Here is a 22,535-nt window from a genome sequence, read left to right as displayed (position 1 = left end):
ATAAAGAGTGTTGGGGTAGAACCATGTTCTGTCTCGGCATATCAATCGGGTTGTACCCTACCAGGCACGCCTTCCCCGAATAATAATACCCCAGTTTTACCCCTGCCGTGGCAAGGCTTAATCAACAACAAATCTTCTTCCCTTCGACAAGCCTGCAACCAACCTCGCTCTCCCACTGTCCCTGGACCAGGTAGATCGGGCTTCGTATTGAGTTTCTCTTCGACAAAGACTTTAGAAGCGACCGCATCGCTATGCCGCTCATCGATGTGGGTACCATGCCCGATACGAAGGAGCTATGGAAGCCCTCGTCTCCGGAGTCGACCCTCATCTTTGATTTCATGACCAAGGTGAATAAAAGACATGGTCTTACCATGAAAAGCTATGACTCTCTGTGGAAATGGAGTGTTTCGGAGCCTGCCAAGTTCTGGGAAGAAATCTGGCAATATACACACATCCAGGCCCACAAGCCTTACACGAGCGTGAGTGCTGATTATGCAGTGCACTGATGGAAGTGATACTTGAGCATCGAAACTAAGAATTTGTTCAGGTCTTGAAACCCACAGAGCAAATGTTTCCGAGGCCAGCATTCTTCGAGGGAAGTACCCTCAATTTCGCTGAAAATCTTCTATACCCGGCCTGTGCACCGAGTGAAGATTCTATTGCCATTATTGGGGCTACAGAAGCGAGCCGTGAATTCATCTCATGGAAGGAGCTCCGCGAACGTGTTCGTCGATGTGCCAACGCACTTAAAGAGGCGGGCCTAAGATCGGGCGACCGGGTGGCGGGTTTTGTGGGCAACCACGCAAACACCGTTGTCGTGATGCTTGCTTCGACCTCGATAGGCGCGTTCTGGACCGGCGTCTCTCCCGACACAGGTGTTCATGCTGTTCTTGAGCGTCTCAGACAGATCGAGCCCAAGGTTCTCTTTGCAGACAACGCTTCGCTTTACAATGGCAAGATCCATGGATCTTATGCCAAGGTCAGCGAAATTGCCTCCGAGTTGCCACATCTGGAGCTTCTAGTAGTGTTTGAGATTGCGAAATCCGTCGACTTCGACCTTCACGGGGTCAGTCCGACAAATGGTAAAGCTGTCACTTTTGAGTCATTTAAGAACGCCGTCCACAACGAGAGTGCGCCACTTGAGTTTGCAAGTCTCGAGCCGGAGCACCCGGTGTACATTCTTTACTCCTCAGGTACGACGGGTGCTCCGAAGCCAATCGTGCATGGCGCTCTGGGAACACTTCTCCAACACAAGAAGGAACATCTTCTCCACTGCGATATTCGACCAGGTGATCGACTCTTTTACTTTACCACCACCACTTGGATGATGTGGCACTGGCTGGTCTCAGCATTGGCCAGCGGCGCCACCATTGTGCTCTACGATGGTTCCCCATTCCGACCGTTCGACATTGAGGGTGGCAGTGGAGAAATGGCAATGCCTCGACTCATCGATGAACTGAAGATCACCCATTTCGGGACCTCAGCCAAGTATCTGTCAATGCTTGAGCAAGCGGCTTTGAACCCGCGCAAGCATGCCCACCGCCCTGTCACACTCGACACACTGAGAGCTATTTTCAGCACAGGATCACCCTTGGCCCCATCAACATTCGAATACATTTACAAGTCCATCCATCCCGACATCATGTTGGGTTCCATCACAGGTGGAACGGACATCTTGTCATTGTTTGCCTCCGGGTGCCCCATGCTTCCAGTACACAAGGGCGAAATCCAATGCCGATCCCTCGGCATGGCCGTCTCAGTCTTTGATTACGCTGGAAACGACATCAGCGACTCTGGCGAGGCTGGGGATCTCGTCTGTACAACACCATTCCCGGCGCAGCCGGTCATGTTCTGGCCTCCTGGACCCACTGGCATGGAGAAATACCGAAAGAGTTACTTCGATGTCTTTGGCCCGTCGATCTGGCACCATGGAGATTTTGTCCGATTGAATCCTCAGACAAGAGGCATTGTCATGCTAGGCCGCAGTGACGGGGTCCTCAAGCCATCTGGGGTGCGTTTTGGAAGTGCCGAGATTTATAATGTCCTGTTGAAACACTTCGCCGATGAGGTTGAGGACTCTCTGTGCATTGGCCGCAGGCGGGATGGGATTGACACCGATGAGACGGTTGTTCTCTTCGTGAAATTAGCCTCTGGATGTCCCACCGATTTGGAAGCTCTTTCAACCCGGATTCAGGCCATGATCCGCAAAGAACTCAGTGCGCGTCACGTCCCGGGTGTCATTGATATCTGCCCCGAGATACCCGTTACTTCGAATGGCAAAAAGGTCGAGAATGCGGTCAAGCAAATTCTCTGTGGATTGAACATCAAAATTGGTGCTAGTGTTGCAAATGCGGGTTGTTTGGACTGGTATCGCAACTGGGCGTTGGAGCATCCCTAGTAACGCATTGGTCCCTAATTAGAATAGTTGTACAGCCACAAGATAATGACATTCAAATTTGGGCAGATTTTGGTCCTAAACTGGAGTATTTGCGTTCATCATCTAACACGCCACTCGTGTGCTCTCAAGGCCTCCATTTAACATCAACTCACCTTCGTCCGAGTGGACCTGAACCATGCGTTCCGGGGCCAGAACCGTACGATTAGATAATCGCATCTGCCGGCGACTCGGAGCGGGTAGCTGGGTTTGACGGCATCCATCCATCGCCGGGCGTTGTTTTACCGCATCATCCATCTTTTGAAGGAAGTACCCTAAACACTCGAAGCGGGTGGTCTTCTCTTCCCATTTCTTGAAGTATAGCCACCATGCGCCGATCCACATTACGGGCCATCGAGTCCGCAAAGCCCATCACACGCGTTCCACGCAGCGTGACCAGAAGCTTTACCAGTCTCCATGATTCGGCAAAGGTATGCAATTTCGAGATTCATGATTTGCCTTTCGTGCTCACTGCTTACAACATCTGTCTTGTTGTATCTATAAGGACCCGGCCGAGCTTGATCAGATCACTACCCTCTCCAACGGTATTCGAGTCGCAACAGAATCATTACCCGGACCCTTTGCCGGCGTTGGAGTCTACGTTGACGCCGGATCCCGTTATGAAGACCCTAGTCTTCGTGGTGTCAGCCACATTATGGACAGACTTGCCTTCAAGTCGACCAAGGCGCGTTCGGCGGATGAAATGCTCGAGGTCATCGAATCCCTCGGAGGTAACATTCAATGTGCCTCATCTCGCGAGTCATTGATGTACCAGTCTGCCAGTTTCAACTCCGCTGTCCCCACAACACTCGGTCTGTTGGCGGAAACAATTCGTGACCCCCTAATCACCGAGGAGGAGGTGCTGCAGCAACTCGCGACCGCAGAGTACGAGATTGGTGAGATTTGGGCCAAGCCGGAGCTGATCCTCCCGGAGTTGGTTCACATGACTGCCTATAAAGACAACACCCTCGGAAACCCTCTACTGTGCCCCAGTGAGAGACTGGGCGAGATCAATAAGGCGGTCGTTGAGCGTTACCGGGAGGTCTTCTTTAATCCGGACCGCTTGGTCGTCGCTTTCGCGGGTGTCGCTCACGCAGATGCTGTCAAACTTGCGGAGCAGTATTTCGGCGACATGAAGTCGCGGAACCCGAGCGACGGTCCCGTCCTGTCAGGTCAAGGGATTGACACTACACTTTCAGATTCTACCCCCGTAGCAAGGGAAGGACAAGTGCCTACCGTGCCGCAATTCACGCCTTCGTCAACCGTGAGCAGCCCGGCCGCCTCGCCGCAGACGCAGTCCTCCCTCCTCTCGAAGCTCCCCTTCCTCAAGAACCTCTCCTCCGCAAACAAGAAGTCCCCCGTCGCGCCTCTTGACCCATCCCTGATCGAGCCATCGGCCTTGGATCTCCGTCGTCCTGCTCATTATACAGGTGGATTCACCGCGCTTCCACCAATCCCGCCTCCAGCGAACCCAATGCTCCCCCGCCTGAGCCACATCCACCTCGCTTTCGAGGCTCTTCCCATCTCTTCTCCGGATATCTACGCTCTTGCTACACTCCAAACGCTCTTGGGTGGTGGCGGATCTTTCTCCGCTGGAGGTCCAGGCAAGGGCATGTATTCCCGTCTCTACACCAACGTCCTGAACCAACACGGCTGGGTTGAGAGCTGTGTTGCATTCAATCACAGCTACACCGATAGCGGCATTTTCGGTATTTCTGCCTCGTGCAGCCCAACCCGTACAGCGGACATGCTCGAGGTCATGTGTCGCGAGCTGCAGTCCTTGACCCTGGACTCTGGATACACTTCGCTTCAGATTCAAGAAGTCAACCGCGCCAAAAATCAGTTGCGATCCTCGCTTCTGATGAATCTCGAATCCCGCATGGTCGAGCTTGAGGATTTGGGCCGTCAGGTCCAAGTGCACGGCCGCAAGGTCGGTGTACGAGAGATGTGCGACCAAATCGACGCCTTGACAGTTGAGGACCTGCGCCGAGTGGCTCGTCAAGTCTTCGGCGGCCACGTGCAGAACAAGGGCCAGGGCACTGGTAAGCCCACAGTTGTCCTGCAGGAGGGTGAATTGGAAGGCTACAAGCTTCGATCTTTCCCCTGGGAAGAGATTCAAGACCGCATTTCGCGATGGAAACTCGGCCGTCGTTAAGAGGACCTCACATCCCGGTCCATAGAAGATAACCCTGGGCTCTCTCAGACTAAGGTGTCACCTGGCTGCAGCAAGGCAGGAAAGCTTTTCCTGCACGACGAAGTAGCCACTCCTGTATAATAGAACAAAGCACCACACACAAAATCTGTCAAAAATGAATCATTGTAATATGCCCGCAACTTCTTTACAGACGAAGAAATATATAGATTGGTTATTTCACGGCCACCGGAGTGCTGTCCTTCGCGCAGGAGTTCTCTCCAACGGCCGATGATGTCGCACGCCCGTCCCAGCGGACGGAAGCTTGCTCGCCGCTTTTGCCCGGCAAAAAAGTCGGAGCACCCGAACACGCGCTCCCGTCCTTCCATCATTCAACACCTCTGTACTATTTGTTTGATACTCCATCCACTCCTCCCACCCTTTCCACGTTTATACTCAATCAAACGCCATCATGGTCAAGCTTACTGAGGTCGAGGATGAGCACTTCGCAGAGAAGCCTTCCACCACTAAGAATGACGCTCTCTTGATGTCCGATGACGAGGACTACACTGACACCGGTGAGTACGATTGAGGCATACACCGTGTCACCACCCGGTCAATTCCCGCGGACACGCCATCCGACATTTCTTTCGCCTTCGGCGCAGAAGTCTCCTATATTTGCGAGGGATCGCTTGCACCTCCATTGCTACAAGTGGAAGTGCAGGGGTCCGGAATACCCGCAACTCCGTGCTTGCGACCACCATCGACTTCCCGCCATGCCGTTGACTTTGCTTGATTGTCTGACTCTCGTTACCCATTCCAATAGACTCCGAGATTTCCAACGACGAGGAGGAAGACTTTGAAGTCGAAGACGAGTCCCTCTACGACCGCATTGTCGCCTTGAAAGATATCATCCCCCCCGGCGCGCGCCGCACCGTTAGCAACTCCGTTTCTTCCATCACATCCCTCACCAAGTCCAGCTTGTCATTCAGCGGAAAGGCTCTGTGGGTGATCAGCACCAGTGCTTTCCTCATTGGTGTGCCCTGGGCTCTGGCCTACGCCGAGGAGGAGCAATATATCCAGATGGAGCGCGAACAAGGCATGATTAAGGGTGCCAACGAGGTATGAATGCAACCATTTCTGGAACACCATGTCTCTTTCTATCCGAACTTCCGAGTACTGCGCGGAGACAGAGCGCTTGGTTCAGGTCAAGCCCATGTTTCCTGCGTCTTGACGGTTGTACCAAAAATGGGTCCGCGGGGCGCTGAATCCTGCAGTCATCATATGTGTTGTCAACATCTGCTAACTCAACACTCTTCCACTAGATGCTCGCCCCCGGCTCCGAACTTGAGAAGCAGGAGATCCAGGCTTCTCTGTAAATTCATTATGCTTCGTTGAATGACACCGACGAGCAACATCCTAAGTCAAGTTGACAGTCGATCATATAATTGTTGGACAATCGTTCAGACGACAACACGATTGTGAACGGAGTATTTGCTCGAATATCAGGATGATGAAACCTTTCGATCTGCATGGATGCCTTTCGGCCACGCTGCCTGGAATCAAAGCTCAGGATGATTCCAATCTGTCAGCCAAGCATATTTCTTCAGGTTGCCGCGCCATCTTCTTATTCCCTTACTTCTTGACATGTCTTTCCTCCCTTTGAAATTTGGCTCTGGCATTTTATACATGCATGTATTTATACAATCTCAATGATCTTTTCTCTCTGTTTTACTCTCGCTTTGCGGTCCTACGAGTATACACATCTTACTAAATTTCCCTCGCGGCGATTGAGGGAGTGGCTTCAAATTGCGATCATCATCATACGTCAAAAGAACTGCCGATTCTCGAGCTTGGAGTACCCAGGCTTGATTTGCTGTGTCCTTGTGATGCTGAGGCCAATGCTAGGCGAAGAGCGTCTCCGAAGCCTGATGTGCTCTCATCTTGGCGCCAACCGAAGTGGTTCTCCATATATCACTCACTTCAGCAGTCGCTGCCCCTCAACCGAGATGTTTGCTAATTGTAACCAGGATGATTTGTGTGGCTTTCCAACCCGGAGGAATTGGTACGTCTACGGGTCAATTGAACACAAATGGTACGAGATCATTTGGATTATGCTAATTGAACACCGTGCAGTGTCCATGGCCGGGGTATTTTTCATTATCATGCAATAGTAGAGCCAATACTACACCACTGAGCCGTAGAACGTACTGCGTATCTCAGTAGTTCACAAACCTCAGAAGACCTCTCAGTCCATGTTTCCCAGTAGTTCCATGGTTGACTAGCATCATCGACGTTAGTAAGACTCCAAGCCGCATATCGCGGAATATATAAAAGAGTCAGATGACCGACTTACCGTCTTTTCGCGTGCTGTTTTGAGATGAATGTGAAAGTCACGGTAGAGCCGCTCGATTTCCCCGTCCTCTTCCATTTTCTTGCAAATCCCGATTGCATTTCTTGTACTGCGTTTCTGGCTCATATTTGCGCGGCGCAGAATCTCGGAATCCTCCATTTGGCCCATTCGGCGGAGGTAGTCAACAACCCACTCGTTGAGTTGGAATTTCCAGTGAGTGAGAAGATGGGCCATATAAGCGTTTGCACGGCATGTTCTGTGGTAAAATCGTGTCAGCGAATTGGTTCAGCCTGTCCAAAGGAAGCTTTGAATGTCAACTTACTTTCCCAGATAGAAACGAGCGTTCTCCTCTGGAAGGACGTTGCCATCACGATCACGCTCCACGCCCGACTCGTCTTCATCGTCGCCGCTGTTATTCTCATCACTTGAGTCGGACGAGTCCTCATTTAGAGGCTCCAGAGTCTCTTCAAAGTAAGGCTTGCCGTAGAACTTTAAGTCAGATGATGCAGGGTGGCCGGATCGGTTGCAGGCGTCACAGGAATGCATCATGGATGTTGGGAAGCTCGTGATCTCTAAATGAGGTCTGGCGAGAAGGACTTGACGGAACCGAGGTGTCCAAGCCGAGGAGATCAACGATGATCCAGCGCGGCCTTTGACTTCATCGCCTAGCTTTTGGAACGCAATGCGATACATTGCATCGTCTCGGGGAAACGCTGGATTGATACAGTTGTGAACCATCCAGCCGACGACGTCGCGGAAGTATTCTCTTGGCTGCTTGTATGCATGTCGAGTGAACTCTAACGGAATTTCCTCGGTCGGGACACCAAGCTCTGTGTCTTCCATTACGAAGTCATCATCATACCGATCGAGATCCTCGTTGGCGTCCATTTCTGACTCCGCGTCACTGTCATCGTCATAGTTGAGCCTTTTGCCGAAGATTTGTCTCGTTGGGCTTGAGCGCGGAGCTACATCTTCGTCTTCGTCGCTCGCCTCGTTTTCAGGCTCTTCCTCGTCCTCTACTTTATGGCCGGCGCGCCGACGGCGAAGCGTTTCAAGTAACTTCAACTTCTTGTCTCTTGCTGATTCATACACTCCACCGCGTGTCCGAGTCTCTTTGACAACTGCGATTGGTTAGCGGAATCTTGAGTCCTACGGAGGAAAGAGAATGCGTGGTGATGATCATACCCGAGTCTCGAAGATCCTTCACATCATCCTCTAGTTCTTGCTGATCCTGATTTCTTGAAGTGTGCGGTGTTTGCGGCGTTCCTGTAGGTGAGATACGACGTTGCCTCTTCACAGGCGAAGATACCACCGGCTCGGAATCGTCAGAGTCGCTCAGCACGACCGAAGAGCGATCAGCTCTGCGCTTCAGCCTGCGACGAGGCTTTGGACTGTCATTCCCATCCCCGTCCTCCTCATCCGTCGACTCAATTGTAATTGCGCGTTTGCGTGAATTTGGAGGTGGACTACCTGACGTTTCTGCCTTCGTACGTTCAGCGGGCTCCGTAGAATTCAAATCGGTATTGACCGCGTGCCGCGCGCGCTTCGAAGAGCCAGGAACGACTATTTCGTCTTCAGAGGAGTCTTCCGGTTGCTGGGCATTCATGCTGCCTTCGATTTTGATCAGCATCTTATGGCCAGTAAATAAGCGTGAGAAGGGTTATGTAGACCTACTTTTTCCGTGTGTATCAATGCCGTCCCTTGCCTCTTCTGCCTTGGCTGCTTCTTCCTCACTCTCCTCCATTGATATCGCTCTTGTCCCTCTCTTGCCTTTTTCGATCCCCTTTCTCTGGCGCGTGTCATCCGTCACAGAGGGCTTCTCCCGAGGGAACTTTGAACTGAGTGCGCTCACCTTTGCAGGCAAAGATGAGCGACTCTTTGAACGGGCCATGTCGAGTCGCACAGTCCCTAGTGTAGGGTGTTGATATGAAAGTCGAGCATACCGGTCCTTCTCGCTCTCATTTGGTGAACGAGAGGGGGCGGCGTTCGCAAATGCAAGCCGAGTTTGCTTCTTCGCGTTGCGGGGCATGACGATGTCGTCTCCGGAGAGCACATGCGATTGTCGAATCAACAAAAAAGAACGGTACAATTCTTTGAGTGACTGCGCAAGTAGCTAATCTCCATTTCAGAATCAACTCCGCTCTAGTGGCCTGGAATTTAGTGACGGACTGCGCAACACAGAATCTCGAGTCCCGTTGCACTTGGCGGGCTGGCTATCGCCGCTGAGGAGCGGCCTGCTTATCTCGCGCTGAGCAACCGCGTCAGAGGATCGCGAGAGCACGTGACATATCGTGGGATTTGGGCGTCGGACAAACTGGAATGACCAGCATTTCCTTGAATGGTCAAGTTGTTTCCAAAAGTCGAGAAATCGAATAGCTTGTGATGTCTCGTGTATCACGGGTCAGACGGAATGTGTACTGTCCTTCAACTCGTGCTTATTCCATTATGATACACCTACTCAGGGCATTTGAAGCTTGTCATCCAGTGCTGCAATTCTCTAGCTGATCAAGTCAACATACTCTGGGAGTGAGATTTAACTTACCCGAAAGATAAGTGACTAAAGCATGCTTCTACCTCATACAGGCACTTGGATTCCAGTCATAATGCAAATCTTAATCAATTCCAGCAACGGTATTGATTCCAACTCAAGGCCCCGAGGCCACAAGTCACTGGCCTTACCACCTACCTAGTAGGTACTTGGTCCATTGCTACAGGTACTTTAGTCTGTCGAGTAGTACTAGTGAGACTTCCCTCCTAAGAAACATATATGATAGGAGGCAGACAGGTTGTGCCATACGAGATTGTGCACCCTTCCAGGTTGGTTTTCGACGGCAAGGGTTCCATAGATGGCAGAAGGACAATCCCATTATTAGGAGCTAAGAAATCCAGCCACGGATCGGTTGGTAGAGGAAATCCAACACCCATAGTTCAGTACCAGACATAATGAAAGGTTGATTGGATGAGAGTTCGCAAATAGTTGCCAAAATGACTCGAGAATCGCTTATAGAAAATCAATTGTTCCAATCTGATATACATTATTCTACGCAAGTTGGAACGCTTGCTCTTGCGATGATCTAGAATTGCAAGACCACATGTGACTCCGGAGCGACGGAGGGCGTGATTTCTCCCCACAATTTAGACCGAATCCATCTTCCCCTCCGCCGCCACCTCCAGTCGCCTGCACCAAATCCGGGGCCCCATTCGTGAGGATTGAACCAGATAGACAAGTGATGGCAAGAACCGGTCCCACGCCTCATGTGGCCGCGATCCATTACAGAAGTTGGATTTCCTGATTTGAGTTTCTCATACAAACTTCTCTTTTGACTTTCATGAACCATGACCCTCCAGGCGGCAAACCTCCAGCTGAATGGTCAGCCTTGTCATGTCCTCATATACCGTTGCCAATTGGTGGACTGAGATCTTCCTGAATCCTTCGCTGCAATCTCTGTTGATTCGTGGAAATCTTGACAATGAATGCGGCATGCACGGGACCATAACATCTCGGTTCTGGAGCTTATGATTATCACAGGCCCACAAATCCCATATCCTATCCATGCACAGTCCAATGAGTAATGGACGCCGGGCTTGACATTTTGTTCGACCTGCGGACATCTGGAGATACCCCACCAGTCAGCGATCCGCCTGCAGACTGAGCTCCTGTAACAAGCTGCTATCTCTGCTTGGCGTTGTCCGGGGTTGTCCCACGCGAGGTTCGGGTCATTGGTGCGTTTGACTGTGGCTGAACTCAAAGGCGACAAAACGATGGCGGAGAAGTCAGGTATCTGTGGATTTCAACCCCAGATGTACCCGTATGCCAAAATACTATATATCTGGGGCAGACTCTGCGAATCTGGGGAAATCTCCGCATCAGTCAGTCTGATCTCGATACCAGCAAATTGACAACCTACGATCTCGTGTCCTTCCTCGAGACAAGTCATTGTTGAGCATTTGAGCTTTGAGAAAGAGTCTTGGACGTCGAGTATTCGGTGAACAAACAAGGTCGGCCCTCACACGCGGCTCTTTGTCTTGAACTGTCGCCTACGGCTGTGCTTAGAAGCGACTGCATCGACTACTGAACGACCTCAAACTTTTGCACTGGTCCATATCTTCCAACATGGCGATCAGCTCCAAGCGTCTCTACAATTGGTGAGTCGTATCTGCTCTACTGTGATGTAAACACTCGGCTAATGAAGTGGTGAACCCCAGGTTCATTTCCTTGGTCGCGGCCTCTTGCATGGTGTTGTACGGCTATGACGCCTCTGTTTTCAACTCGATTCAAGGTTCCAAAAACTGGGTAGAATGGTTTAATAACCCCAATGCAGCCACAATTGGAGGCATCAATACGGCTTACACTGTTGGTGCTATCGTTGGAGGCTTCTTCTTCAGTGGTCCCATTGCAGACTATTTCGGCCGAAAGGTCGGAATGGCAACAGGCTGTGTGTTGGTCATAATTGCTACATTCATGCAAACGTTTGCCCCTTACCATGGTCTTGCATGCTTCATGGTTGGCCGAGTCTTGATTGGTCTTGGCCAAGGCATTGCGCTGAGTAAGTGATCACCTTGCGAGTACCTGTTTGATTATCATCAGAACACAAAGCTGATCTCATTGTCAACAGCGAGTGGCCCAATCTACATTGGCGAGCTGGCGCCCTCTGAGATTCGAGGCCAGATTATGACTTTTTGGCAGATGTTCTACTCTGTCGGGTCGTTCATTTGTTTCTGGATCGCTTATGCATGCACTAAACATGAATCAACTCTCGGACATTGGGATTGGAAAATGATTATCATTTTCCAACTATTGGTGCCAGTCATCATCCTCGTGCTTCTTCCCACAATCCCAGGCAGTCCTCGCTGGTATGTACCTGGCACTCCAAAACACTGCCATCCTAGATGTAAATACTGACGATGAGAAAACTTACAGGTATATCAAGCGTCATAACGATATCGAGAAAGCAAGAGCTGCCCTGCGACGAGTCCGCGATACTGAAGAGGAGGTGGAGGCGGAGATCCTGCAGATTCGCGAGGCAATCGAGTATGAGAATGAGGCAATCTCTGGCACTTACAGCGCTATCTGGAAGGACAAATCTATCCGAAAGCGCATGTATCTTGCATTGGTCCTCAATGCTGGTCAACAACTGACTGGTCAAGGCTCCCTGAACTCCTACTCAACTGCAATTTACAAGAAGATCTTTGAAAAAGCGAGCACGATCGCCTTGATCAATGCCTTGAACGCCACGTTCGGAATTATCTTCACCCTGAATGCAGTGTGGATTGTTGATCGCTTTGGTCGCAAACCTCTACTTATTTTGGGTGGCATCGGAATGGGAATTTGCATGATCATCTCAGCGACTGTTGAGACTCAAACACCCACCCTTCCCAACGGCGCAAAATCAGAACCCGTCGGTATTGCAATTGTTGCCTTGCTGTTTATCTTCATTCTTTTCTGTGAGTATCGCCCATATATCAACATTGGCTCCAACTTAAACTAACAACTTTCAAGACAAACCATCCTGGGGTGCTACTGTGTGGATCTGGACCTCCGAAGTCTTCTCCATGAACGTCCGAGCCCAGGCCGTTGGCATGGCCTCTCAGACGCAAAATGTTGCCAACACTATCTTCCAGCAATTCTTCCCCATCTTCCTCAACAACAAGGGATTCTACGCTTTCTATTTCTTCGCAGCTATTAACTTCGTGTTGGCGATCTTTGTCTTCTTCCTCGTTCCTGAGACAAAGAAGGTCACCCTGGAGGAGATTGATGCCTTGTTCGGCGGTGCCAACCATGTCATCCAGGGTGAAGGGGTCCTGGCTCACCACAAGGAAGTCGAGGCCATGCAACACCAGGGCAGCGTGAGTGAAAAGCCTGGTGCAGTCACTGTTGAGGATGTTGAGCACAAGCGTTAGCAGGTCATGCGCACGCAAGGTTCCATGTGAAGTTTGGTAAAATCTTTCTGTGCTCTTGGACATGTCGAATAATACTCCATGTCATCTTGAATAATTCAATTACAAAGAATGTCAACATAATGCGATTTCAAATTTCTGCGTTATGCGCAGCGCAAGATTCTATTCTCAAGAACTAGTTGGAGCTATCGCGACTCCAGCGTGAATGCTCAGACGGCACGAATACCTAGCTTATGAAGCAATACGTACCTATCTCCGCCTTAAATCCTGAAGCTGGACGTGCTCTGATTTCACCAACTCAAGACTTAAGTACCTGCCTCGTAGCCCTCTTTTACAAGGTCTCTCTAGCTGAATTAGTTCATCTTCTGACTCGCAGTTTTTCCCACAGCCAAGTCAAGAATCCGGTTACCAACTTATACAGTTCTCGTGGCCGATATTGTCCCCTTACCTGCGCAGAGGATATTCCTAGACTTTAGTGAAACGAATCAAGTCATGGTGGGGTCTGGTCACCTAGCAATTTGTCTGGCTGCTTGAGAGAGCGGAACAAGAGGTCATCATTGAGACATCGTGTTGTTCGCACCAGTATAGGAAGTACTAATAGATATCTGAACAGCACAGTCGCAAATGTGAGCCTGTCAGGTCGACACTATCAAAAGATTGTAAACAATTTTTAAACTAAATAATTCTGCCTAAACGTTCGAAGACGTTAAATCTTAAGCAGAACTAACTAAATTAGAACGTTATAAACCACAAAATTCCCGCTCGAAGGAATAAAGGGTATCAAAATCAAATCAATAAACGACCTTAAATACTAAGATAGTCGGGCTTATACCTGATGCCCTTATTTACGATATAAAACAATCGACATGCTTTGAAGCTTGGCTCTGTCGTTGCGGAGGGATGAAAAAGCCTTCGGCACTTATAATGCCAAATCTCAAGAGCCTTAATATCCAATGCAAGGTGTTGATTAACAGGTCTCAATTCCAACAACATCTAGTAGTACACGACCTAGTCACAAACAACCTCACCTTCATAGTTGTTGGTCTCAGAGCCCAATTGCCGATGTCCCAACGAGTCTCAAGCTTTAGACATGTACCCAAACTGGCGGCTAGTATCAATATGCCGGATGAATGTCCGCGGTACCAGGTCGCGGTCCCAATAGCCCGCGCGACGATGGGCGCGCAGCTGACTCCCGGGCATCAGTCAAAATGACATTGGCTGATTCCAAAGTCTGGCGCAAACTTTCCAATTTTTCCTGCGAGGGCAACACGATGCCATCGAGGCTGATAGACTTGAGGTGAGGGTATCGACTAGGCTCCAAGCGAGGCAATAGTGCAAGTTCATGGAATATCTCCGGCCAGGAAAGAATCCAGCCAATGTGCAAATGTCTGATAGACCGTGGGAGACGGTATGCCAGTCAAGCAGATCCTGGTGGTGGTAAGGGTGGACCACTTTCTAATTGCTGCTCGGCCGATGTCATCGATAGTCCATAAACAACCGATTGCTCGGTCTTCAGTGTCTCCAAGCATTCGAGGTCCGCGAAGGATATCGAGCTTGGGTGACCTTTATTTTCACTCTTTGTAGTGATACCACCAAGCATCGTATTAGCTCTGTCGTATGGACTGTCCTCAAAGATATGCTGGCGGGTCGGACTCATGATATCCGAGGTAGTAATACTGTAACAAAGACGCCGCAGCGTCTTTGCCACCAAACCAAACTGACTGCGGGATATCAAGCCGTAGTAACCAATGTCACAGTAAGACTCCAGGTCAGTCAGCGACATACATTGAGCAAGTATCTTCGCAAGGTACCTAGGCTTCCGATCGCTGAGTGTCAGGTTCCTCAACCGTCGACGCTGATAATCCCATGGCAAGCTGGAATAGTGGTCGCGGGTCTCAGTTTCCGAGCGGCAACCACAGCCAGCCGCATCCAGCCATTCGAGGTTAGGGCAGCGTTGTATCAGCGAGCCTGTCACCGCAAGATGGTAGTCCCCTCAGTTGCTCGGCCCCTTCCGGCCCGTGATGCCAATGTACTTCAGTTTAGGGAATGTGACTGAACAGGTATGAATATGATTGAGTTGCTCCCAGTATTCCAGTTGGAGCGTCAGTTGAGTGAGACTGGACGATATCAGAGCGATAGCAAGTTGCTGCAGCCAGTGGGCAATATGGGACTCAGGCCTCAATTTGAATATAAACCTCCTGCCGGCCTGTAATAGATCTTGTAAGCGCATATCACTCGAATCAGCCGAATTCCAGTGGTAAGTAAGGTCCAAAACGTGAACCGAATTAGCGAGGGAGGGTGCCTCCACAAGACTCGTGGCAAAGTGAACCATTCTCGTGTTGTTTTCATCCCATAGATTGTTGAAGGTATGGAAGAGGATGGGTTGAGCTATGCTTCGGAAACGAATTGAAACGCCGCTCAGAATTGCCAGTGTCCGTTGGTGGTTGTGTCGTCCGGTAAGTCTGTAGTGATCGTAGGATTGGGCAAAAATATGGTGGAGGGAAGATAGACAGCCATGGTTATCTTATGCGTGTTATTCTCAGGTCAGGGTTCTCTACGGATGACTCGAATGGGTTTTAGGACTGATAGGGAGCGGCCCTGCAGGTGTTGTGGTTGTACTTTCCATTTGTAGTCTTATTGTGTTGGGCATTGCCCATTGTAATGGCTCATCTAACGATCTGGTTCAAGTGCGAGCAGTGTCTGTGTTCATGGTAATGGATGAGGTCGATTCTGTCAAGGAAGTGAAGAAGGTTGCTGTGAAGATTGAAGAGAAGAAGAAGAAGAAGAAGAAGAAGAAGAAGAAGAAGAAGAAGAAGAAGAAGAAGAAGAAGAAGAAGAAGAAGAAGAAGAAGAAGAAGAAGAAGAAGAAGAAAGAGCTCATATTCACCATCTTGAGCAGCATGCTCATGGAAATACCATTCCTGGGCCCAGCTGCTGGGACCCTCGGCCGTGCTGGTGGCTCTCCTCCTGGGCGGTGTTGGAAACTCAGCATTGCCAGTCTACGGAATGGTAGAAGATTTAGAGCCGGCACCCATGGCAATTCTCACTATACCTACTGGCTTTGTCAATGGGTGGCAAAAGTCCTCTCAGGTTCACGTAGCCCGATGAGCCCCAAGTAGCGTATGGGTGGCCACGGGAATTCACTGACAGGTCCAGCTTTCCGGAAGTATGATCCTGTCCTTCAACGCAACGTGGATGCCATCATGCGGACCTTGATCCCGGTGAACTGACATCAACATCTCGATCCCCAGCTATTCAGCTTGAACAGGAGACCTTTCTCGATCCATCGAAGCTGATCGTTATTTCCATTCTCGGCGAAACCCTTTTTGATGCAGTCTGTCCCGATTTCTGAAAATTGACTGTGTTGTCTTCGCTGACACCCGGTTTTGTCTCTTCTGCATTGCAATTTCCCCTCTATTTTGTTGTCATGTGCGTATTATCAATGATCTTATCCCATTGAAAGCTGATGGTTGATCAAGTCGATGTGGCAGAAGTGTTTGATTCCAGTACCTGCCGACTGTCTCCCCCGATTGGGCAGTTCCTCGGGCACCTGGCAGTTCCACGGCCACAGGTTTGTGTATTACGGCTCAGTTCCATCGCTGCAGACTCACATCGCGATTCCACTCAAGAATCGGGACTCGGGGTGATTGTGAAATGGAGGAATGAAAAGACGCTCCAGGGAAATCTTCGCGCTGTAACTAACAACCTTTCGGCTCTCTGTGGTCTCAACATCTCAGGTAGTAAGTGGTCGTCTGCACCTTCGTGCAAGGACGGAAGGGTCCGCTCACGTGGAAGATCACCCATGGCGGGATGGGACCGACCATGTGACTTGCTGCTCCCGAGTCCCAACTCACGTCGGACCCCTTCCGTTGCCGCGTTTCACTTGATCCCCACGGATCTGCCCCATGAGGAGTGTGTTCCAGTGTTGGACTATGGCCCCACACGAGCTTCAGGATGACCTCTCCCGAGGGAATGAAGAGTAGAAGTCGATGTGCGTGCGATCCGATAATTGCAAAGTCATATGTACCCACGCTTTGCATATGTCAAACAAGGGTGGAGGCTTGAAATTGAGTTTCACGTGAACGGAGGGTCCGTCTGCTCCTCTCACGAGGCTCTACCTGCAGCCGGTCATTGTGAAGAACATGCGCAGATTGCATCTCAATATCTCATAAGACCAGGGATGACCCAAAGACACCTTCTCAAATCTTGTTGATGAACGCACCATGGCTCACTACGACGTCGCAGTGGTTGGTCTAGGCGTCCTCGGAAGCGGCGCGGCCTACTACGCCGCTCAGAAGGGCGCCAAGGTCATTGCCTTTGAGCAATTCGAGCTTGGCCACGTTCGCGGAGCATCTCATGACACCTCACGCATCGTTCGTACTTCTAATTTCTCCCCTGAGCTTGTCGCCCTTGCCAAATCAGCCTACCAGGACTGGGCCGAGCTCGAGAAAGCCTCCGGCCAGAAGTTATTGACCATCACGGGGGGACTGGTCTTCTTTCCCGATGAACCTGGCACGCCTGCGCTAGCAAGGGATTTTACCACAAGCCTCGATCAGAATGGGGTTCCTCATGAGCTTCTCGATTCGCGACAAGTCAGAGAGCGATGGCCACAATTCGAGCTACCCGAAGCCGTGTCAACGGTGTACACGGCTGATTCCGGTATTGCGCACGCTTCTCGAACCGTCGGCGCTCTTCAAGCATTAGCGCGAGCTCATGGCGCTATTCTGCGAGAGCAGACCAGAGTGGTCCGTATAGTTCCAAGGTCTGCGAATGACAGACGGACTGTCATCATTCACACTTCCAAGGGTCAATTCCAAGCCTACAAGGTCATTCTTGCCACTGACGCATGGACCGATCGACTGCTGAGCCCGCTGGGCACGCACATCCCAGTGACCATCATGCAAGAGCAGGTCACCTACTTCAAACCGACCGACGCATCCAAGTTTGAACCAGATCGATTCCCAGTCTGGATATGGAACGGTGCGACCTGCTTCTACGGGTTTCCCTGCTATGGAGAGCCGACGATCAAGGCAGCTCGAGATACTTCGAACAATTTCATGACACCCGAACAGCGCACCTATGTTCACTCACCACAGTTACTCGGAGAACTGTCAGCTTTCATGAACAATTTGATCCCGGATGAGTCACGTCAACCGCTGCGAACAGTAACGTGCCAATACACAATCACGCCAGAGCGACGATTCGTGATCAGTCCTTTGGAGTTGCATCCCGAGATTATTGTTGGGTTGGGAGCAGCCCATGCCTTTAAATTTGCCCCGGCATTTGGTCGTGTGCTTGCTGAACTGGCCGTGGATGGATTTACCAAGGAAGACATCTCGCAATTTGGGATCCCTGTCTCTGCGGGAGATCGAAGCAAGCTATAGCTGGGCCTCATGGACTCCAGCTGCCATTCAGAATTACGTAACATACGGCTCACCTCATGCTCTTGTATGCAACATTCAGTCAATTCAGAAAGCTTTCAGAACATACAAAGACCAATTCTCTCTCAATATGGCTCCCACCTCTCTTCTTGTCCGATTGTGCAGGCGCTTTGAAGCTAGCTTGGTGTCAGTGCAATTGACCAGTCTAGTCCAGACCCGGCCCGCTATCCGCGGTTGTGGCCAGAGTCGGCGAGAAGTCCGGGCCTTCCCCACATCTTGTCGGCCGGTGCCGATAGAGTAGTAGCCGGCAATGTCACACAGTCCTCAGCCGGCAAGACTTGATAAGTCGGGGTGCTGTTTTGACGTGCGAGCATTGTTGACAGGCTCAAACTACAATAGCACCACACTCAAAATCATAGACTGTTCTCGCAATCAGGAGACGTTGCTATCACGCCAAAGCAAATTAAATCAGACATCTTGTGATGGACCCATAGACATCCCCGCAAAAAGGATTGTTGGGGTAAACAGTTGGAGAAAATCGGCCCAAACGCCGGAATGTACTAGACGGCGCCACTTCCCAGCCTACCACCTTTCCAGAATAGGTCATTGGGAATCAGCTCAAGGAAGGATTTGACTTGTCATCTACAGAAAGCGATCTGTATAGCTAAGTAAAGGTATCTCGTCTCGAGAAAGCACGGTATCGAAATTGTTGGATTACAGCAAGATGTCGACTTCAAAGTCCTTGGTCGAGCTTAACCAGGAAGTTCAACAAGACTCCGCAAAGTTTAGAGTTGCCGAAAAGCCGTCCTAGCCGAGATGGATGACAGACGACTGATCGCTCATCCATCACGAATAGCCCTCGAGGTCCGTCGCCGAGTAGATAGACCGTGCATGCTATTAGTCATATGTCAATCGATTCACATATGCATGAGCCCTTCTCAGACATGGAGAGGATATAAGCAGGGTGAATGATTGGCAGTACCCATGGAAATATGGACATGTCTTCCCGCTTGACTGCGATCTGCATCGCCTTTCAAGTGGGACCAAGATGGGTCCCCGTCTATGCAGCGGGATCATTCTAGCAGGAGCTCAATTGGATGATCTCTCCGTGGAGAGTTCGTAACCTGGCTCCGCACGTGGATTTCTTGGAAACCAATATGTTTCCCCCATCAGGAACTGTCGCGCTCTCTCTCAACATCGTTCGACTTTGAATGCTGGCACCGCAAAGCTCGTCTTTGGCAGAATGAGCGATCAGATCGCAGTGCAGGGTAGCATAGATCGATCCCTGGCGGCCGCTGGTAAGTTCTGTCTGGGGTTTACCGAACACTGATCCCTCCAACTGCACACAGCTTACATATGTGCTGGAACCTATCTAGAAGTAGGGTCAGCAAAGGAAAAGGCCTTCGAGCTGCAAAGCCAGCCACGACCCTCACTATCAGAACTGTCCGAGGCCTTGGACGATATTCCGCACGAGGCAATACAACAGCGTTGTGAACAACCTTCCAGTTCCCATTTCAGGAGAGTAAACTCGAAGACAATAGTCTCCTTTGGGCCAGATGATCGTGAAAATCCCGTGAAATGGAAAAAGGTGATTTGCGCATCGTGCAACTAAACCGCCCAAAAAGAAAATCGGCCCCGACATTTTGCATGGTCAGCAAGCTAATCCGAATTTTTACATTGAAGACCCGAAAGTTGCTCGTCCTGCTCACGGGTATCATGCAGGTCATGAACAGCACCGTTGGCTCGTCGATTTGCAGCAATGCCATCCCCCAAATTGCAAAAGAGTTCCATATCACCAATCAACAGATGCTTGTTCTTCCCATATCCATCTTTCTCATCGGCTATATCGTGGGGCCCCTGATGTGGGGACCCGGCTCTGAGTACTTTGGCCGACGACGTCCGTTACTGGTCGCCTTTATCGGGTTCACGATATTCACTCTCGCCTGTGCCGTGGCCAATTCTTATACATCACTGCTTGTCTTCCGGCTTTTCAATGGGATGATGGCGTCTTGTCCAATTGCGATTGTGGGGGGGTTATTTGCAGATGTGCATGATGATCCCACATTGCGTGGTCGCCTCATGGCATACTTCATGGCTGTACGTTGTTGCATCCGTTCATTTTCCCGAGGGGTAGATCACAGACTAGAAGAGGAAAAGGAGATCCTGTGAAGCTCATTCTTGAAATTCTAGTGTACGACTTTCGGTCCCGTCATGGGACCCTTGATATCGGGATTTGTCGCCGATGTTAGTTGGCGGTGGTGTTTCTGGATCGGCTTGATATTTGCGGGCACCACTTTACCTCTGGTGGCTCTGATGCCCGAGACTTATGCCCCCGTGATCCTCAATCACCGGGCACGGAAGCTTCGAAAGGAGACGGGAAATACTAACATTGTTTCTCCACTGGAATTTGAGAGTCGAGACATTCGAACGACTTTCTTAGTCACGATATCGCGACCTTTTCGAATGCTCCTTCATGAGTCGATCGTCAGTTTGACGTCTCTGTATCTGGCGCTGGCATATGCGATCTTTTATCTCTACTTTGAGGCGTATCCCATCATTTTCCAAGGTAAGCCTTTCCACGCTGATCAGACCTGCCATCCATCCGAAGAGCGTTGCACTCTTCCCAACGGCAAAGCTGACCTGGAATGATACAAGGCGTTTACCAAATGAGCCCCGGCGTTTCGGGTTTGATGTTCTTGCCGAGTAAGTCGCAACTCCCCCACACGCTTGAATAGATGAGTCGTCAATGTACTAACCCACCACAAAAGTTGGAGCAGGAGCCATCCTAGCCTGCTTCGTCTTCATCTGGTACGACGGCTACCTGGCCCGCGCCAAAGCCCGCCAAGCCAGCTGGGCCAAGATCGAAGAGTACCGTCGTCTTCCCCTTGCCTGTGTCGGCGGGCCCCTCTATGTGATATCTCTCTTCTGGGTCGGCTGGACCGCCTCTCCCAACATCCACTGGGTCGTCCCGTTCTTATCTGGCATACCATTTGGGATGGGCTATCTGCTGATCTTCATGGCCATGCTAAACTATCTCACCGATGCATACGAGACGCTCTCTGCGAGTGCCCAGTCAGCGTCAAGCTGTACGAGAAGTATTCTGGGAGCCGTTCTTCCACTGGCGGCGAAACCGATGTTTGATCGATTAGGGGTCCATTGGGCCTGTAGCTTGATCGCGTTTTTGAGTCTGGGGGTCTCGATCGTCCCGTTTGCGTTTATCCGGTATGGGGATCGGATCCGGAAGACTAGCATGTTTTGTCAGGAACTCAAAAGGATCAAGGAGGCTGAGCGAAATGGGATGGGACAGGATATCCGTATCGACGTCAAATGAATTGTGGTTGAGGCCAATCGGAACTTGAGATCGGCTAGTCCATGTCTTTCCAGTGACTTGGATTGACTCGGAAAGTCAGAACCTCCATGTCGTCCGAGCCGATATCCAAATCAATTGAACCAAAGACTTGAAGCCCTACGGCTGTACGTAATATTCTTTCTGGCGTAAACAGATCTACTCAGGTCCTATACTCAGGTCCTCATGAGAAATTGGATCAAAACGAGCAAGTCAGTGCAAGACATCAACCATCAAAACACGGTCCGTCCAACAACGAGTTCTCTATAACCATCTATCTCCAATCCAAAAGGGTTCAATACAAAGTGAGCCTTTTTCGGTACAAGGGTCATGGCTGACGGCAATCCGGGCATCTGCCGCCTCGGTCGAGACAGCACGTTGACAGAAGGCCGGATATGCAGGGATGACGTACGATCACGAGATGGGAGAAGCCGAGGCTGGTCTGATGCACACTTTCAGCTCGGGACGGGAGGTCCACGGCACATAGATGGGGTGAGTAGAATTGGATGACATGCAAAGATCTAATTGTGTCAAGATCTTTACCTAATATTTGAGGCTACTCCTCCTAACTTGTATCCCATTGTGTCACCATGTCGAAGAGGTGACAAGTAGATCATGATTCGCTTTTAAATCTCGCACTGTGATCTCATTTGACTACGTGGCGACTAACTAATTGATCGTGATTTGCTTTTAAATCCCACGATATGATCTCATTGAACTACGTGGGGACTAATTATGGATCATTATTGTGGATTTGTAGATCCTCGACTCCTGCATTGCTGCACTACTGCACCATAGCACAGTAGTACCGTACTTCCGTACTTCGGGGCCACTTCCACGAAGCTGCGGCAAGCGCGCTTTGGGCGAGCGATCGTTGGGCGGGTTGACTCGTTTGAGTGGGGGAGGCTTTTCAGCTCTGGTGGAGTCGACTGACTGCACTGGTGAAGTGGGACGGTTGGAGCCTGCGAATCACCAACAGAGCCCAGTCCTAC

The 22,535-nt window shown here is 50.5% G+C and overlaps 8 protein-coding genes across 8 annotated transcripts; 7 read left to right on the top strand and 1 right to left on the bottom strand.

Annotated features, from left to right (window-relative positions):
* Window positions 1–251: 251 nt before the first annotated feature.
* N7539_002659 (acetoacetate--CoA ligase family protein) lies at window positions 252–2,398 on the top strand (the record flags this gene model as incomplete). The annotated part of the gene is made up of 2 exons (XM_056932262.1): window positions 252–479; window positions 548–2,398. The coding sequence occupies 2 exons, from the start codon at window positions 252–254 to the stop codon at window positions 2,396–2,398; spliced, it is 2,079 nt and encodes a 692-aa protein (XP_056792221.1).
* Window positions 2,399–2,763: 365 nt separating this feature from the next.
* N7539_002658 (mitochondrial-processing protease subunit alpha) lies at window positions 2,764–4,589 on the top strand (the record flags this gene model as incomplete). The annotated part of the gene is made up of 2 exons (XM_056932261.1): window positions 2,764–2,865; window positions 2,940–4,589. The coding sequence occupies 2 exons, from the start codon at window positions 2,764–2,766 to the stop codon at window positions 4,587–4,589; spliced, it is 1,752 nt and encodes a 583-aa protein (XP_056792220.1).
* A 448-nt stretch (window positions 4,590–5,037) lies between these two features.
* Window positions 5,038–5,944, top strand: N7539_002657 (mitochondrial import receptor subunit TOM22; the record flags this gene model as incomplete). Its single annotated transcript, XM_056932260.1, has 3 exons — window positions 5,038–5,143; window positions 5,392–5,687; window positions 5,891–5,944. The coding sequence occupies 3 exons, from the start codon at window positions 5,038–5,040 to the stop codon at window positions 5,942–5,944; spliced, it is 456 nt and encodes a 151-aa protein (XP_056792219.1).
* An 869-nt stretch (window positions 5,945–6,813) lies between these two features.
* N7539_002656 (uncharacterized protein) lies at window positions 6,814–8,947 on the bottom strand (the record flags this gene model as incomplete). The annotated part of the gene is made up of 5 exons (XM_056932259.1): window positions 6,814–6,846; window positions 6,922–7,174; window positions 7,241–8,039; window positions 8,104–8,529; window positions 8,593–8,947. 5 exons carry the CDS (start codon window positions 8,945–8,947, stop codon window positions 6,814–6,816), a joined length of 1,866 nt encoding a protein of 621 aa, XP_056792218.1.
* Window positions 8,948–11,032: 2,085 nt separating this feature from the next.
* Window positions 11,033–12,819, top strand: N7539_002655 (putative MFS sugar transporter; the record flags this gene model as incomplete). Its single annotated transcript, XM_056932258.1, has 5 exons — window positions 11,033–11,064; window positions 11,125–11,465; window positions 11,535–11,772; window positions 11,840–12,363; window positions 12,419–12,819. 5 exons carry the CDS (start codon window positions 11,033–11,035, stop codon window positions 12,817–12,819), a joined length of 1,536 nt encoding a protein of 511 aa, XP_056792217.1.
* A 2,705-nt stretch (window positions 12,820–15,524) lies between these two features.
* Window positions 15,525–16,046, top strand: N7539_002654 (uncharacterized protein; the record flags this gene model as incomplete). Its single annotated transcript, XM_056932257.1, has 2 exons — window positions 15,525–15,825; window positions 15,973–16,046. The coding sequence occupies 2 exons, from the start codon at window positions 15,525–15,527 to the stop codon at window positions 16,044–16,046; spliced, it is 375 nt and encodes a 124-aa protein (XP_056792216.1).
* Window positions 16,047–17,039: 993 nt separating this feature from the next.
* Window positions 17,040–18,200, top strand: N7539_002653 (putative sarcosine oxidase; the record flags this gene model as incomplete). The annotated part of the gene is made up of 1 exon (XM_056932256.1): window positions 17,040–18,200. One exon carries the CDS (start codon window positions 17,040–17,042, stop codon window positions 18,198–18,200), a length of 1,161 nt encoding a protein of 386 aa, XP_056792215.1.
* Window positions 18,201–19,440: 1,240 nt separating this feature from the next.
* N7539_002652 (MFS transporter) lies at window positions 19,441–21,528 on the top strand (the record flags this gene model as incomplete). The annotated part of the gene is made up of 6 exons (XM_056932255.1): window positions 19,441–19,495; window positions 19,547–19,785; window positions 19,881–20,294; window positions 20,388–20,763; window positions 20,853–20,900; window positions 20,966–21,528. The coding sequence occupies 6 exons, from the start codon at window positions 19,441–19,443 to the stop codon at window positions 21,526–21,528; spliced, it is 1,695 nt and encodes a 564-aa protein (XP_056792214.1).
* Between the last annotated feature and the right edge of the window lie 1,007 nt (window positions 21,529–22,535).

This window comes from Penicillium diatomitis, assembly GCF_028827545.1.
Source record: "Penicillium diatomitis strain IBT 30728 chromosome Unknown utg000003l_segment0_segment0, whole genome shotgun sequence".
Taxonomy (NCBI): domain Eukaryota; kingdom Fungi; phylum Ascomycota; class Eurotiomycetes; order Eurotiales; family Aspergillaceae; genus Penicillium; species Penicillium diatomitis.
This window is presented reverse-complemented; position numbering and strand designations above follow the sequence as displayed.